The 16,077-nt window shown below is 41.3% G+C and overlaps 1 protein-coding gene across 1 annotated transcript; it reads left to right on the top strand.

Annotated features, from left to right (window-relative positions):
* The first annotated feature begins 88 nt into the window (after window positions 1–88).
* On the top strand, window positions 89–15,810 carry LOC120559597 (RNA-binding protein 38-like). Its single transcript, XM_039801430.1, has 4 exons — window positions 89–572; window positions 2,532–2,655; window positions 4,383–4,437; window positions 14,192–15,810. Exons 1-4 carry the CDS (start codon window positions 351–353, stop codon window positions 14,541–14,543), a joined length of 753 nt encoding a protein of 250 aa, XP_039657364.1. The 5' UTR covers window positions 89–350; the 3' UTR covers window positions 14,544–15,810.
* Window positions 15,811–16,077: the final 267 nt, after the last annotated feature.

Below are 16,077 nucleotides of genomic sequence, written 5' to 3'. Positions count from 1 at the left end.
CGCGTGCGCGTGCGCGAAGCAGGGTGTAGCAGGAGGCGGGATGCGCCAATAGAAAAGACGCACCGCTCGTCTATTGGGCCAGACGCGAAGTGGGCGCATGCAAGACGCGCCTACCGAGGCAAGACTTTGCTTTTTTTTTCTCCGAGACAGGCGACATGAGGTTCCAAGACACCTGTCAGGAGGACTACACATCCAGAACCTGTGTGCGAACTGGAGGCTGCGTCTTTTACCGTTTAACCATGGGCGCGCTGATATCGTTATTATAGCCTCTCGGTGACCAAGGAGCGTAAAGTTATTCTGCTGCTTTCTTGGTTTTCTTTGTGTTATTCCTCTTTATTTCCTCAAGCCGCATGAGTTCACCGCTGTTTTTAGGCCAGCTGGTCGGGGTTCCGTTAGAAATAATGCACCCTACCATGGAGAAAGACACGACTTACACTAAGATCTTTGTCGGCGGGTTGCCGTACCACACCAACGACGCTTCACTTCGGAAATATTTCGAGACTTTCGGGGACATCGACGAGGCGGTGGTTATCACAGACAAACAGACGGGCAAGTCCAGAGGATATGGCTTTGTGAGTTAATTTATGTTGCTGTGTTCTCGTAGAATAAATCAAGAGTTGAACAAATGTAGAGTGAAATATGGGGTTTAATTAAGGTTTTATCAGCCACTCTGGCTTGAATTGGATAGCCATGGGATTGAGAACACACTAGATCGGAGATCTTCAACAGGGGGGTCCGGGACCCCTAGGGGGTCCTCAGAGTTGCTGCAGTGGGCCACCAAATTACTGATCCATGGTTTAAAAAGAAAATATGTCTGAAAATATACATTATTACTAGTAAAGTATTAAATATTATTATTAAAGATAAATGTTTTTTTTTTATGTACACAACATTGATGATAGGCTTACTGGCCTATAGCTAAGGTAGTTATCCACAGATACAGACAGTTAAGCTTAAGTATTCACTGTGCCACATTTCAACATTAAAACATGATGTATAAATATATGAATATGCCAACAATTTTTATTTTTAAAAGCTTGGTACTGTATGCACCATAACAATGTATGTTTAAAGTCTTTAGTCTGCCCTACACGTTATTGTAGGCCCAGTTTAATATGCAACACTATTTTATACAATATATATAGTAGTGGGTCCCTGCTCCGTCTCTTTTTCAGCTAGGGGTCCTTGGCCTAAAAAACATTGAAGACCACTGCACTAGATCATGTCTGTAGCAGCCGGTAATGAGTTTGAACCGACTTTATCTTTATGGTTAATTGTATTAGGCTATATTTTCCATATTGCCATGGACACACTGCCACTTTGTTGCAGCAGCAGCAGCCATGTGCAGTGTGTCTGGTGGTGGCAGTCACATGCTTGAAGCATGAGTAGCAGATTATTTCTCATAAGTGTGTCATCAATTATCTCTACGGTCCCAATGCTAGCAACAAATGAGCACGCAGACAGACGCACAGTATACGTATACAGACAGTAGGACTGTAAGTGGACAGCATAAGGACACACTGAGCTGCTCTATGTGCCGAAGAAAATGTGAAAGAGAGAGGGTGTCCTTGGCCACAGAGGTGTGACATGTCAGTTGGCTCTGCAAGATAAGGCTGCAGTAGTTTCATTTTGACTTCCTCCCATGCACCCCTTCCCCCCTCTACCAGGATGTGTTTGGTTGTTTCTATGAGTGACTGTGAGTTTGTGTGAAAGACAAAAAGATAAGAAGACATTATTGATGTGTGATTGGACTTACATGAAGCAGTTCAAATTATCTCTGCCTCTATAGCCAGCTGAGGCGACCAGAGTTGTGTTGAGTTGTTTTAGGACAGCATGATCATTTCATCCCTGACTTCCCCTTTAACTGTCTTAATTCCCTGCAGCAGCTTCTTGAACCCCGGCAATCCTAAACCATCCGCTGCCTCTGTTTGCATAAGAGTCCTGAGTCTGATGCTGCAAAACGAAAGGAAGCGGGACTGGTTTTACTTTTAGTGTCCCCTTTATTGGTAGTGGAGCTGTAGTTTACCATTAAATGTAACTGATGTGTGTGTGTGTGTGTGTGTGTGTGTGTGTGTGTGTGTGTGTGTGTGTGTGTGTGTGTGTGTGTGTGTGTGTGTGTGTGTGTGTGTGTGTGTGCGTGTGTGTGTTAACCTTCACCACCCCTTCCCACTGCTATCTGCCCACTCCTCAACTCACTCCCTCAAGGTAGATTCCAGTATCTCATCCTTGGCAGCCCAGTCTGAAAAAAAAAAATCTGCCTCCTACATAAGCTCCACTGGAAGCATTAAAACACACTGATGGCTGTCTTCATGTGGTGAAGTCAGTGTCTCCTCACGCATTTAGCAAAAAGATTGAATCATTCGAGGAGAGACAAGGACAGCAGCTACCTCAGGGCCGCCCCTCCCTGCTCTAGCTCTGGTGCTTCATTATGTTGGAATACCTACTTAAACACTGGATAGACAAGATTTTACATGCAATTATGTAGCTTAAAGAGTGATTATTAATCAGTAATGGCGTGACACCGTCAACAGGTGACCATGGTGGACAGGGGAGCAGCAGAGCGGGCGTGCAAAGACGCAAACCCCATCATCGACGGCAGGAAGGCCAATGTGAACCTGGCGTACCTGGGAGCAAAGCCTCGCAGCTCGCAGACAAGTAAGTGTGTTAAATTACTGCTAAACACACAGGACGTAAAGAATCATGTCAGTTTTTTTCTGGACATCTTTCTGTTTTAGCCAAATACCTACAAATCATGTAAAGGCTGGTGGTGATATTCTACTTTTTTATTGTAAACAAACCCCAAACGATAGTCTTTTCTGAATAATTTCTGGCTTCCCTACCTTGTGGCACATGCACTCAGTCCCAAACCCCATTGGTTCCTAGTGGAAATCTATAAAATATGTAGTTTCCTTTTTTATAGGGCTGATGAATTGATGTCCTAACATCCAGGTAGCCAATGGCTTACAGAGACTTGAGGCTTACTCAAGAGCCATAGTCTACCGCAGTAAACTTGAAGTTTTCTGTATTTTTTAAGTTAAAGATAGTGTTTTCTACTGTTAAATGGTAAAGTGTTGCATTCACAAACTACTGCATGGTCTAGGGAGACTAAATCTGGAAGACAACCTGGAACAGCTTGGATGTCTTTGGATGAATGTTATAGATTCCTGCATTAAAAAGGTTTGGTGTTCAGAAGCTGGCTCTCAAATCTCAAATATCGCATCAGGAAAACACAAGGAAAGTAATCAAAATATTCTTTTAATTGTGGAGACATTACTGAAGGATGATAGTTTAACTTTGATGAAAAAATAAAGGAAGCCAAATGGTCAGTGTTGAGTCTCTTCAAGTCTCTGTTGATGGTGGTTTTCATGCAGCATTAAAATGAATGGAAACCAACAGCTGCCTGGAAGATCAATCAATCTAAAAACTGTGTGTACACATTTGTGGTTAGTGTGATTAAACATGCAAAACCACTGGTATGCTCCTTTCAGCCAACTGGCTCTGCTCATTCCCACCATACATTCACTCTTTGTGTACTTGATTTTATGCACAGCTTTCATGCCGCCGGGCTTTTTCAGTGTTAACCACCAGCACACACGCTTTATGCTTCCCCTCCGACATCTCGCTGCACACCAGACCTTGACAGCAGCTCTCCCTCGCTGCTTCATTTAAAGCTCGCTGGCTGAAATACCGTCGAGTGTAGGTGTGATTGACAAACACTGGCGCCAACAACAACTGACTGTGTGTCCTTATTCTGTGGCCAACGCTGCGATGCAATTCCCCAAGCATGCAGCTGATGGGAGATGGCAGCGCTTGGTATTTTGTTATTGTGTGTGAGAGAGAATAGGAGAGGGAGAGAATAAGAAGAGCAGGAGGGGATGGGACTGTCAAGAGCAAGAAATAACAGTACCACTGTCTCCTCTTTGTGCTGGTGAAGGAGAAAACTGTGCATTTAGATATACGTTTGAACAAAAAGAGGCGTGGTGATGGAGTCATGGCTGTACAGTAAGAGGAGGAATAACAGAGGAATGAATATCTGGAGGAATGTTGAAATGAAGTCAGAGAAGGTTGCAGAGAGGAGGAGGATACGTTTCTCCTTTCTTACTCAGCCTCAGCTGATTCCTGTTGAACTTTGGAGGCAGGGATGTCACAGATGTTTGTGTTCAATAGAGTGCATTATTATTGTGTGTCTATTGAGTGTGTCGAGCACGTGTGTATGCCAAGGGAATAACAGATACCTCAGTATACTTGCGAGACAAACAAGCAGAGGCGCAGAGGCAGAGAGAATCGGCTCTGTCCTTGTCTGCCCGTCTCTCCCGTTGTCTGTGCAGCCAGTAGCTAAAATATCCCTCTTCACTGCTGCCTCTCTTTCTCTTTGTCTGCAGGTCTCTCTGTTGGAGTTCAGCAAGTCCATCCTACGTGGGCTCAGAGGCAATATGGGTAAGACGGAGAAGAATCAATACCTCTATTTCAACCTCTCTCTCTCTCACCTGCCTCCTCCTCAACACAATACATCTCACTCCTCCGTCCTTGACATTTGTGAGCACTCGCTCCTGTTCTCCACTCGGGATGTGACAGTTAATGCCAGTCTGCAATGTGAAAGAAAGAAAACAAAAAGCCATGCCATACAGCGCACGTGATGCTTCAAAGATGTGTTATCTGTGCCTTTTGATTTGTCTTCTGTTCTCTCTCTTTCTGGGCCATTAAACACACAAGACGCTCAAATCTGAATTTCTCTCGCGCATGACTTGGGCTTTACTGAGGCAACAAGCCATTTAGTCAAACTTCCCTGCATCCCTTCCCATCCCGCTTCACACACACACTCACTGCTGCCATTATCGCTCTACTCTTTTTTCTTCATGTTCATGCACGCAGAGACATTATATCATATCTTCATAGTTCATAGTTCTGTGTTAATGGGTTACAGATGTAGGCCTAATAAAGGTAACTACACACCAGGGCTAAAGCCGCCACTGAGATATAGTACGACACGGAGACCACAATAACTGTGATTGGTCACATTTTGGTTTCTCCTAATGCCCATGAAGAATTCTGATTGGAAGAAACTGTTAAGGAAGACTCAGTTGTCCTCTCCTTTGCAGTAACACACAACTAGGAAAGACACTTTCACTGCAAACCTTCTTAAAGTACAACACGGCTTGATCACATAAGCTACCTGTGTCTGTAGCTTTGCAGTGGTCCTATTAATGCGTGGAATCCAACAGTAGACTATCAACTGCGTTGTGAAATACTGCATAGTTTACCTCTTCGGGTTTCTGAAAAAGGATTTAAATCAAACAATCTGAGAATGGAAAACCACTCTTCGATTTACCTGCTGATAACACACAGATAACCTGTGATGAGGGATCACAAGTATATATTACTTTGTGTTAAAGACTCAAAACCAAAAAGTTGGGAACCACTGTATTCCACTGTAGGCAGGCAGTGTGGAAAATCAATGATCAGGACTGTTTTATGGAAATACTAAATTTCTACCTGAGTTTTGCAGCAATGTTATTAGAGCTGCAATGATTAGTCCATCAATCAGGCAACTATACTTTAATAATCAATTAATCGTTTTAGTCATTATTCAAACAAAAATACCAAACACTTGTTGGTTCCACCTTCTCATATGTAACGATTTGATTACAGCAAACTGAATATCTTTGGGGTTTAGACTGTTTGCCGGACAAAATAAGCAATTTAAATACATCACCTTGATTTGTCAGGTATTTAATTTGTCAAAGAACATACATTCCTGTCTGGTTATTTCATTCAAAAACAGTCTCTCAATTGATTTCCCAGAAAATGTACTACATCACAATATATGTCAGTATGGCAATGGCAGTATAACATTGCAGACCGGTTTGCAGCTGACTGTTACAGCGTTCCCCCAATGGTGCTGAAATAGCGTGGAGCACATCATTGTAATTAAGTTTAATTTCATTCAGACACTTTTCTTTCATTGCTTTGTTTGTTAATTTAAGTTGAGGGGAACGTTTGAGCTGTTTTGTTTTATGTCAGCTCAGACAGCTGATAGATACATATTGCGCTATTCAATTAAGCAGAGTAGTTGCAGTCCGAGAAGGGTGAGGCTCATTCCAAAGCAAGACACTGTATAATTGTTTCAGTTTTAATCAAAGGAGTAGGCCTAGGTTGTATTATTTCTATGTTGAGCTGCCTGTTCATGGAGCTGAAAGTGCACAGAATAACGAAAATATTCCATTGAGACAAACCAACTGGAATCCTCGCTTTTTTCTGCTCTTTTATGTGGGTAGGGCCCCATATTAATCTTTGAAACGGGCCCCCCAGATGCGTAAGGCTGCCACTGCATTACATTCACCATGATGGAGGATCTTTTCCTCCTAATGTTCTGGAGAGCCGAAACAGTGGCATCATTGGAGGTGCTGGTGGTTTTCTCAGGATCTTGACTTTCCCGGAATCCTGCTGTAATCCACATGTGACCGGCGTTCTGCCTCCTCATCCAGTTTTTCTTAATTTTCAGTGTGAACTCAAAAGGAAACCTTAATGACTCAGTTGCTGAGTGAAACATGGAGGATGATTCATTCCCAGGGCTGTTACAGACAGCAGAGAAACACTGCAGGTTGAACCCTACAACACCTACTGAGGCTTGACTCAGATATTCGGTCTATGAGTATTGTTTATGTGATTTTTAGATGAGGATATTGTCAACCAGTATCATAGCTGTCTGTTGTTCTGTGTATGTGGGCGTGTTGTCTTTCACAATGAAATATCTGCTATTTGGGGAAAAGAGTGCAAAATATGTTTTGGTCTAAAAGTTTTCCAGCCTGGATCTTCTATATTTTAGAGGCGTTTTTAAGGAATATGCATGGTGTGGTGCTATGGAAAAAGAGCTCTGTACACTGACTTTCTGCAGGATGACAAATTCTCATCCAGCGGTTACAGAGAAGTCCATTAAAAACCTCAACTGTTCTGAGTGCTATTAATATTGCAGTCCTCAATTTCTGAATGAGTGATGAGGGAATTGAGGCTGACCCAGATGAGTCTATAAATGAGCGATGATAGGTTGATTGATAGTCTCATGCAGTGACAACTAACTAACTAACTAACTAACTAACTAACTAACTAACTAACTAACTAACTAACTAACTAACTAACTAACTAACTAACTGACTAACTAACTAACTAACTAACTAACTAACTAACTAACACACCTGTAAGGCCAACGTACACACACAGAAGGTGGCTCTTTGTTTATCAGTGTGGAAACACATTTAGGTCTGCACCTAATGATGATTGATTATATCATCAATTAATCTGTCAATTATATTTTGATTCATTGATTAATCCTTTAGTCTATGAAATATCAGAACATAGTAAAAAATCTGAGTCTGAGGTGACATCTTCGGACAACAGTCCAAAATACACAAAGATATTCAATTTACAAATATGTAAAATATAGAAAAGAAGCAAATCCTCAAAACAAATCATTAACACACACCTAAAGACTTGTGTTGTATTGTTGGAACCAGTGTTTTCAGATTTTGACCTATACTAGGGAACAAAAAGTCAGGATATCTGCTCCTCTGCTGCTCTGATTTCAAACTTTTTTTCTTATCTCTCACATGTCCAACAACTCTGTGGCATTGCAATGCTAAATGGATGGAGTTCCGCTTTAATCAACTAATCATTTAATTAGCTTTTCTTTTCAACACAACACACTCTGAAGGCAAAATCTGTGTATGATGTATCTTGTAAAACTGAGTCAGTTTGTTTGACGTTTTGGGTATTTGGGTGAAAATCTAGAAGAAGAAGAAGAAGCGATACCAGTTTTGGCAATAACTGTAACCTCAGGAGATCTCAGTACTGCACAGCTGCGAGATGTGTTGAGCTTTGAGTGAATGAAAGAGTACTTTTTCTCAACAGGAAACTCTCTCTACATGTTAAATTATTGTCACTGTTGTTATTTGTCTCTCCACCTACATGTAAATTGAAAAGCCAACTAATCAATATCTATTCTTTGTCTAAAGGAGACCTGAGGCATTATTAATTCTTTAAATTAATTGGCACCCCTCTGTCGTTTAATTTCTACAAAGTAGACACGAATTACATGTTTAAATAAGGGATAAATAAACCGTACACCCTGTCAAATCTTTCTCTTTTCCAGTTTTAGTGCATGCTGTCTCGCTCAAATATCTCTGCTCTGAGGCTAGATGTGTCTTTGAGATGATCAGTATGACTGCAGTCAGATTCAAACATTTCTTGGCAAAGTGAAGGACTTTTATTTTAGGAAGCTATATCTTAGGTTTTAAACAGGCCTGTGCAGCTGGTAAAGAACAGGAGCCAGGGATGTACCGATCCAGCTTTTTCTCTCACAATACAGATTACTGATTATCTGAAACCAGTGCTATCTTTTTCCTAATTTAAAATGTTTATACTACACTTACATTTTTATGTAAGGTGACAAGACATCAGCGATTGTTGTTGTTTTTGTTTTTTTACATTCATTCACATATAAATACATGAATATTATTAACATAGGTTGTTGGTTTTAATTGTGACATAAACTAATATTCAAAACATTTCAAGGACAAAAAAAACATGCACAGTACATACAGGAGGAAACAAACAGGTAAATTGATAAAGAAAACTGAACTGAAACACAGAATTAAAAACAAACTATGTACTATAATATGGACATCTGGCTGATATTCGCTTAATAAGGTCAGTATCAGTCCTGATATTGGTACATCCCGAGAATTCACACTTAATCTCACTACATGTGGTTTAAAATGAAATTTCAAGTCTTCATATTTTTATCCCAATTTAAATTTTTTCCAACAATTATAGAAATGAGTCAAGTGTGTTTTGGGGTTGAAAAAGCACATTATAATCAATTAGCTCAGGCCTCGGGGAAGACCCAGGACTAGGTGGAGGGATTATATCTCCAACCTGGAGTTTGGGGTCCCTTGCTGGAGTTGCTGCCCCCTCGACCCGACCCCGGATAAGCGGACGAAGATGGATGGATGGATGGATGGATGGATGGATGGACGATAATCAATTATTCCTGTGCCTTTTAGCACTCATATACTATACCAAACTGATGTCAAATAAATGGTTAGATCCCACTCTGTCATAACAAAATCCTCCTCATCACACCTCTAAAGCTCTCTGATGATGTTTAATGTCTGTAACGTTTTAATTAGCGAGCTGTAGAGGAGCTGGTAGGTGGATTTTGCCTTTGGACAAAGCCGGGCTAACTCTTTCCTCCTGTTTCCAGTTGTTTTGCTAAGCTAAGCTAAGCTAAACGGCTGCTGGCAGTATCTTCATGTTTAACAGACAGGTCTATTCCGTAGCAAGAAAAGCGATTAAGAATATTTACCAAAATGTCAAACTATACCTTTAAATATCTATAAGGTCTTTTGTTGCTGCTGTTTCCCCTTCGTCTTAACCGCTGTGGGGATCCCAGGGGTCTTCAGGGTCTGACACTCACACAGTAAAAAACAAATAACAAACTCAAACAAAGCACAGCCCTGTCTTCTGCTTTGGCGTATTTGACAGAGGACGGGCTGATGCCAAATGTGGCTTTAAGGTATTGCTGAGTTGTGGGAGAGTAGGGAAGAGGAGGGCTGTTGCCCATTGCTGCCTGCTGTCTGCCTTTAGCGCTCCAAAAAAAAAAAAAATTAAAAAACCTTCTCGTGTTTATTTTTTTTTTGAGAGAAAGAAAGGAGATGAATGTGTGGTGAGTCTGTTAAATGTGGAGGGATAGCAGTACTTCCTGTTGAAGCAGTGGAACAGAGAGGGGGAGGAGGGGTGGCACAGACTAACAGCACACCTGTGGCCGGGTGTAGTTGTGGCTGGGTGCAGTGAAGCTTTAGGGCTGGTGGTACATGTGACGCTGTGTCGTTTGAGAGAAAAATGTTCCTCAGTGAAACATAAAACAACATGTCGACCCCTTTGATGCGTTCACATCTTCGACCGTTTTCTCTCTACGTCTCTGATTTTTTTTCACTCTTCCTCTGTTTCCGTTTTGGCTGCCTTCCTCCCTCTCTAAATAATCTTTCTGTCTCAGCCTGAAGTTATCACTCTTCTCTGTCTTGGGGGATTTAGGTACACAGTGAATCCTCAAGTGTATATTTCTCTTAACCAGGGACCCAATTAGGAGAGGCACTTCTGTCGCGTGAAAAGCCTAATTTGAAAAACAATGAAAAAAGGTCATGTTGGAAGCTTTTCATTGCACAGAAAGCTCCCATTTTGTTCAGTTGTCTGTTAAAAGATGACACATTTTGATTTGCATTTGGATTCTTTTTCAAGTTCTTACCTTTTGTTGTTTGTGTGATGTGAATTTTGAGTCGAAAGGCAGCTCCTGCTCCCGGATTTTAGTGCTTTGTTGTATAAAAATATACTAATCTAGATTGCAAGATTACAAACTGTGACTTCAGGCTAACTCAACACTTCATGTAGACATCAGGTGCTTCACAGTAAAAACCTCTTGACTGCCAGTAATGAGTAAGCATGTAGCATTAACACACCACGCCATAAATTATTTATTCATACATTACAATGTAGTTGTAAGCAGATATGATGATGTTTATTATTGAATTTGTCAACAACTACAACTTCTGTATAAACAGTTGATCAATGATTGATAACACAGTATAATATTGCTGCAATCATATCGAATATTTATAATTACACACAAACAAATCCTCACAGTGTGTTATTAACTGTTAATACACAATCATAAATCATTCGCAGGAAGGTTTAAATACTTAAATATGTCTATGTATTATATGTATTAATCAATCTAATAAATATAAAGAATAAATATGTTGTGTGTCATGCAGACACGTATGACAACGTAAGACTGTACACCAATATATTGTCTAATAATCATTAACTGTTTATACACAAATTACATTGCTTTATCAGGAGAAGTTTGACAACTACATTAATACATGTCCTTTTAACTGATTACAACTGCATTATAGTGCATTATAAACCATTTAATTTTTGACATACTGCTTGCGAATTCAAAAAAAGGAAGTTAAAATAAAGGGTTATTGACCTTTACTCCGAAGCAGCTGCAGATACTTGATGTTTAACAAACTCCTAACTTTGATGAAGTGATCTAAATCTAAGCTCAGATCTTTTCTTGTTAGTTTCTAGTTGATGAATTAGAACTGGATGTTTTTAAATGCTTGTTGATATGCAACAGGTGAAAGTGAGATTATTTAGATGACAGTATGTTAACACAACAAACAAATCTTTTTGTGTGTAGGGTTTAAAGCACATATACAAAGTATCATGTCTTACACTGCCATGATAATATTCATGTTTATATTTATGTGACTTATTGCACATTTTCTCTACATCATGTCGCCCTGTTTGTATAATATGTTAATTAAAATGTCTTTCCTGCTTGCTGATATGAGAGCTTAGTGTCCAGTGCTGATGTTGGCCTTTCTATCTCTCACCCTCCCTCAAGCCGTGTGTGTGTGCGTGTGTGTGTGTGTGTGTGTTTATCAAAAGAGGAAGAGAGGACGGAGGGTCATGTGTGTGCGTCTCCATGAGTGTGTGTTTGTCTCTTTGACTGACTCACCCTCCTCACATCCCTGAACTGAACTATTAAAAGCATGGCTGTCCTAAGGCATGAGGGATATGATGGCAGATCCTTCAACTCTCAGCATCTCTCCCTCTTCTCCTCTCCCTCCCGCTCACTCCTCGCCCACGGGGTCCCGACCTCGACCCTCTTCTCATTCAGTACATTTATCTGTATCTCTTTTATCCAACTGCCTGGTTTTGAGGAAGGACAGTGAGGGGGAGTGCAGAGGAAGTTGGCTGTGAGGGAGTAAATCCAGAGAGGGGAGGGAGAGTGGAGTCGGTGGAGGTTATTCTGCTCTCGTGGGTCTGTTAGTGAGCGTATACACCCATGCAGCTGTGCCAATTAGCCCAGCTATGTCTGAACCCCCCATCTACCACACACACACACACACACACACACACACACACACACGCACGCACGCACGCACACACACACACACACACACACACACACACACACACACACACACACACACACACACACACACACACACACACACACACACACACACACATCCTCTTCTAAGCTGCTTAACTGACTACACACAGCCTTTTTAAATGTGTAATACATTCTTTTCTTTCAGACTTGCATGTTCACTTTTCCGGCATGTGTGCTTTGTAATTGATGTGTTTGCGTGCATGTGTGTCTATAAACCCTGTGTGTGTGTGTGTGTGTGTGTGTATATAAATATGTATTTGACAGCCAGCAACGATGCCAGGCATGGGGAGGAGAAAGGCGAGGCGCAGCTCCCTCTCATACGATGCTGCTGTCACATTGAATCAGTCAGGCCAGTGCACAAGCAGCGGCACACAGCCGTGGGAATGACACTGCACTTCTGCTCTGGGAGAGGCTGACGGAGCTCGAGTGAGAGGAGATGGGATACAGAGGGGTCGAGGAGGGAGCCGATATTAGCTTTTGCTGTGTTTTGTCTTAATGTGTTGGTTTATGTTATTAGTCTACGGGTTTCCCTTTCGTCATTATGTCGCTTTCTTGGCCAGGCCTCCCTTACCAGGCCTGTAAACCTATTTTCTCCACATAAACACAGAATCTTTGGTTATTTCATACAATATATTTCTGAATTACTGGGTTTTTTTCATGTGTTTTTCTCATTGGTTTAAAGTAGGACAAGGCTCACTTATAGGTTGTAGGAAGTTTGGCTTCAATGAAAATAAGCAGATACAGAAAATGTTGTCTCCAACTTTGAAGTTAGTGGAGGAGAAATTTAACAGGAATTTGTGGGACTTTAGGGTTCCTCAGTTAGACACAGTAGGGGTTAAATACGCACACAGAAGAGTCAAGGAAGATTAAAACTAACATATGGGTAATTTGGGATATATGTATATACTGTAACTTACCTGTGTGTGTTGTGTATACAGCAGAGTGGGTGTGAACAGACCCACTGCCACTATTTGCTGTGTAAGCACACCTGATCCCTGTTCTGGCTCTGTTTAGGGGTAAGCAGCAGCAGCAGGCCACCTCCTGCTGCTCTGATCACCCCATTAGACTCAATCACAAGGTTACTGTCAGGTTAATGGGTTTGGCTGTAGGCGTTGGGAGTGTAAGTGTTAAACACTGTCATGTTCTGTTGTTTTTACTTAAGCAGCATAACCCAGTTCCTCTGATATGATCGCTGTTGCTGTTGCCAGATGTAACTGAGGCAGTTCAGGTTAAGTGGGCAGCCTTAGGCAAGGGCATGAGTGAATACAGGAGGACAGTAGAGCACTTTTTTTCTCTCATTATTGCTGTGAGGATCAACAGTCTCATACACTGCGTCTGTTGTAGAGTGCACAGGCATTCAATTGAAAGACCACATTTTAAATTATTCATTTCAGAAATAACAATTGTTATTACATTTCTTGTTATTTAAGGGTTTTGTTTTTGAATGGGTGATATTTTATTTGGAACAAAGCATGTTTTTTTAAACATTTCTCAGTGTGCTAATTAAACTTAAACACAGGGGAGAAAGTCTATTTTAAGGCAACAGTGCTGATAATTGCTCTTAAAGGAGGGGGAGGAGGACGCCTTTATAGGACTCCGATTTTAATGTTTTAATGGGATATAAAGAAAAGAAGCAATTCTTGAAGAAACTGCAGTCTGTTGCAGTTGCATGTCTCTGAGTGTGTGTGCCTGTCCCTGGTTACTGTTGTTTAAATTACACGTAATTATCAGATTAGTGGCAGCTCTGAACACACAATCAGAGTTTTGATATTCAGACACATATGGATGTGGTCAGGTCTTTGTGGGTAATTTTCTTCTATTTTTATAAATCACTCTCCTCTATTACACTTCTGTTATTATTAGGGCTTAACTTAGCACGTTTGTCCTCTCTTATGTGGAGTTGTGTATCTGTGAACGCACAGTAGGTTTTGTTTTGTTTTATCCAACCACCTGTCCAAAACTAAAAGCTGTTCAGTTTACAATCAAAGTAAACCAGCAAATATTCATATTTGAGAAGCTGGAACAAGACATTTTTTGGTGTTTTTGCTTAAGAAATGACTGAAATGATGTATCTATTATCAAAATTGTTGCTGATGAATTTTCTCTTCTCAACTCATCAGTTATTGACAGATTATTTAATCTCTAACCCCTGGTCCTCTGTCTGTCTAGATTTGCCCAGCAGTACGTCTACCCCCAGGCGTTCCTCCAGCCCAGCCTGTTGCTGCAGTCCCAGCTCAGCCCCGCAGCTGCAGCACTCGCCTCCCCTTACCTGGACTACAGCTCCGCCTACAGCCACTACGCCCCCACAGGACTGGAGCAGTATCCCTACACACCTTCCCCGTCGCCCTCTGCTGGCTACCTCAGCTACAGCTTCTCCCCCGGCACGCCGGCGCCCACTCTCACCGCATCCCCGACCCCTCCGGCTGCCATCCAACCTTCTCTGGCTGCACTCACCACCATGTCTGCCGCCCCACAGGCCTTCCTCCACTATCCTCTGCACCAGCCGGATCGCATGCAGTGAGCAGCTCTTAGTGTAGCTGCAGCTGCTGAACTAATGATTCAAAGCAGCGTGACTGTTGACCTGTGACATCATCAGGATAAGACTGGATAAACAGGGAGAGAGTGTGATGTAATCAAAAGGGCTTTTAGAAAGCACTCACATTCCTGTTTTTTTATATATATATATATATATCATTGTTGTTGTAATAATTGATGAAAAATGTTCTATTGCTGCTGTCATCAGCATATGATCTGAATGTTTTTCACAAGTGGTAGATGTCTGGGACTGGAATTAGACCACTAGTAATCTTCTGGACCTTTTTTGTCTTACCACTGACCCTCAGCGCTGAGGTTGGTGGCAGGGCCGACTGCTGGAGAGCGGACAGGTAAAGACGTTGAGAAATATGTCTGCTTGACATGATGCTGCGGCTGCAGTTTCTCTAAAGGTACTGAGCCGAATGCTGGATATTAGCCAAGCTGAGAGCCAGTTCCTCTTTCAGAAACGAAGGTCCAATTTCCTCCTCTTCAAGGTTACCTTTCTGTCTATGGCCTTAGAGATCTCTCTCTCTCTCTTTCTGTACCTGGTTCAGTTTGTGTTTTTTTATTAGACGCTCATCTCAAATGAACAAAATGTTTAATGTGCTCCCTTTTGTTCCTTTTATCTACCGCTGGCAAGTCATAACACGGTGATCATCAGTTTAACAGAATATGCAATTATGATGATAAAGGATAAGCATGAATGAGGTAGACAACACTGGTATTTTGTTTTTGTATTGCTACTGCTAGAACATTACTGAGAGAAAGACTTTGTTAACACTTAAAACACAATAGTCATCACATGAAATACCTGCAGTGGCTTATTAGGCTATTTTTGACCCGTAACTTTTGGAGTGTCTGGATTTGGTATTTGGGGATTGTTTGGTTTTTATGATACCTAAATTACAAAGTTGTCAATACATATCAAGTAAATGTGTTTGGATGTAGGTGATGATGTTACTGAATGTGTGTGAGTGTATTTGGTGTCTGATTCTCTGTGCGTTAGTTGAGTAAGAGAGAAATAGAGCGATGCAGTATATGCCAGTGTCAGGACCGAGCTCCATTTCCAGCCCATTGTACTGGTCAGAGTTGTTTCTTTGTTTGTTTTTTTCCAGCTGTACAATACAGACAGATGCTTTAGCGATGATACTGAAAGCTCACGGTGCTGTGACACCACCTTAGTAAAGTCATAAACCAAGCCATACATCACATTTAAAACAAATATGCAAAATAAAATGAATATTTCTAAATAAGATGTTTTCTGAGTGTGGTCGAATTACAGTAATTGTGGTTCAAAATCTGTGGGAAACAGCTGCTGCATGAAACTACCAGGAGCCTGGAGAGTCACACATGAGTCATATTAGACTTAGAGTTAGTTGCATCATTGAGATACTTTAAACAGAAGGACTGGTAAAACCCCAGGAAGAGTAGCTGTGCTTAAGGGCACAGCTAACGGGGATCCATATAATAAACTCTTGTAGTGAAACAAACAAGATATACAGTAAGTTGTTGATAAGGGA

The sequence above is a fragment of the Perca fluviatilis genome, chromosome 5 (genome assembly GCF_010015445.1).
Source record: "Perca fluviatilis chromosome 5, GENO_Pfluv_1.0, whole genome shotgun sequence".
NCBI classification, from domain to species: Eukaryota; Metazoa; Chordata; class Actinopteri; order Perciformes; family Percidae; genus Perca; species Perca fluviatilis.
The sequence above is the reverse complement of the archived record's forward strand: the minus strand, read 5'-3'. Positions and strand labels throughout refer to the sequence as shown.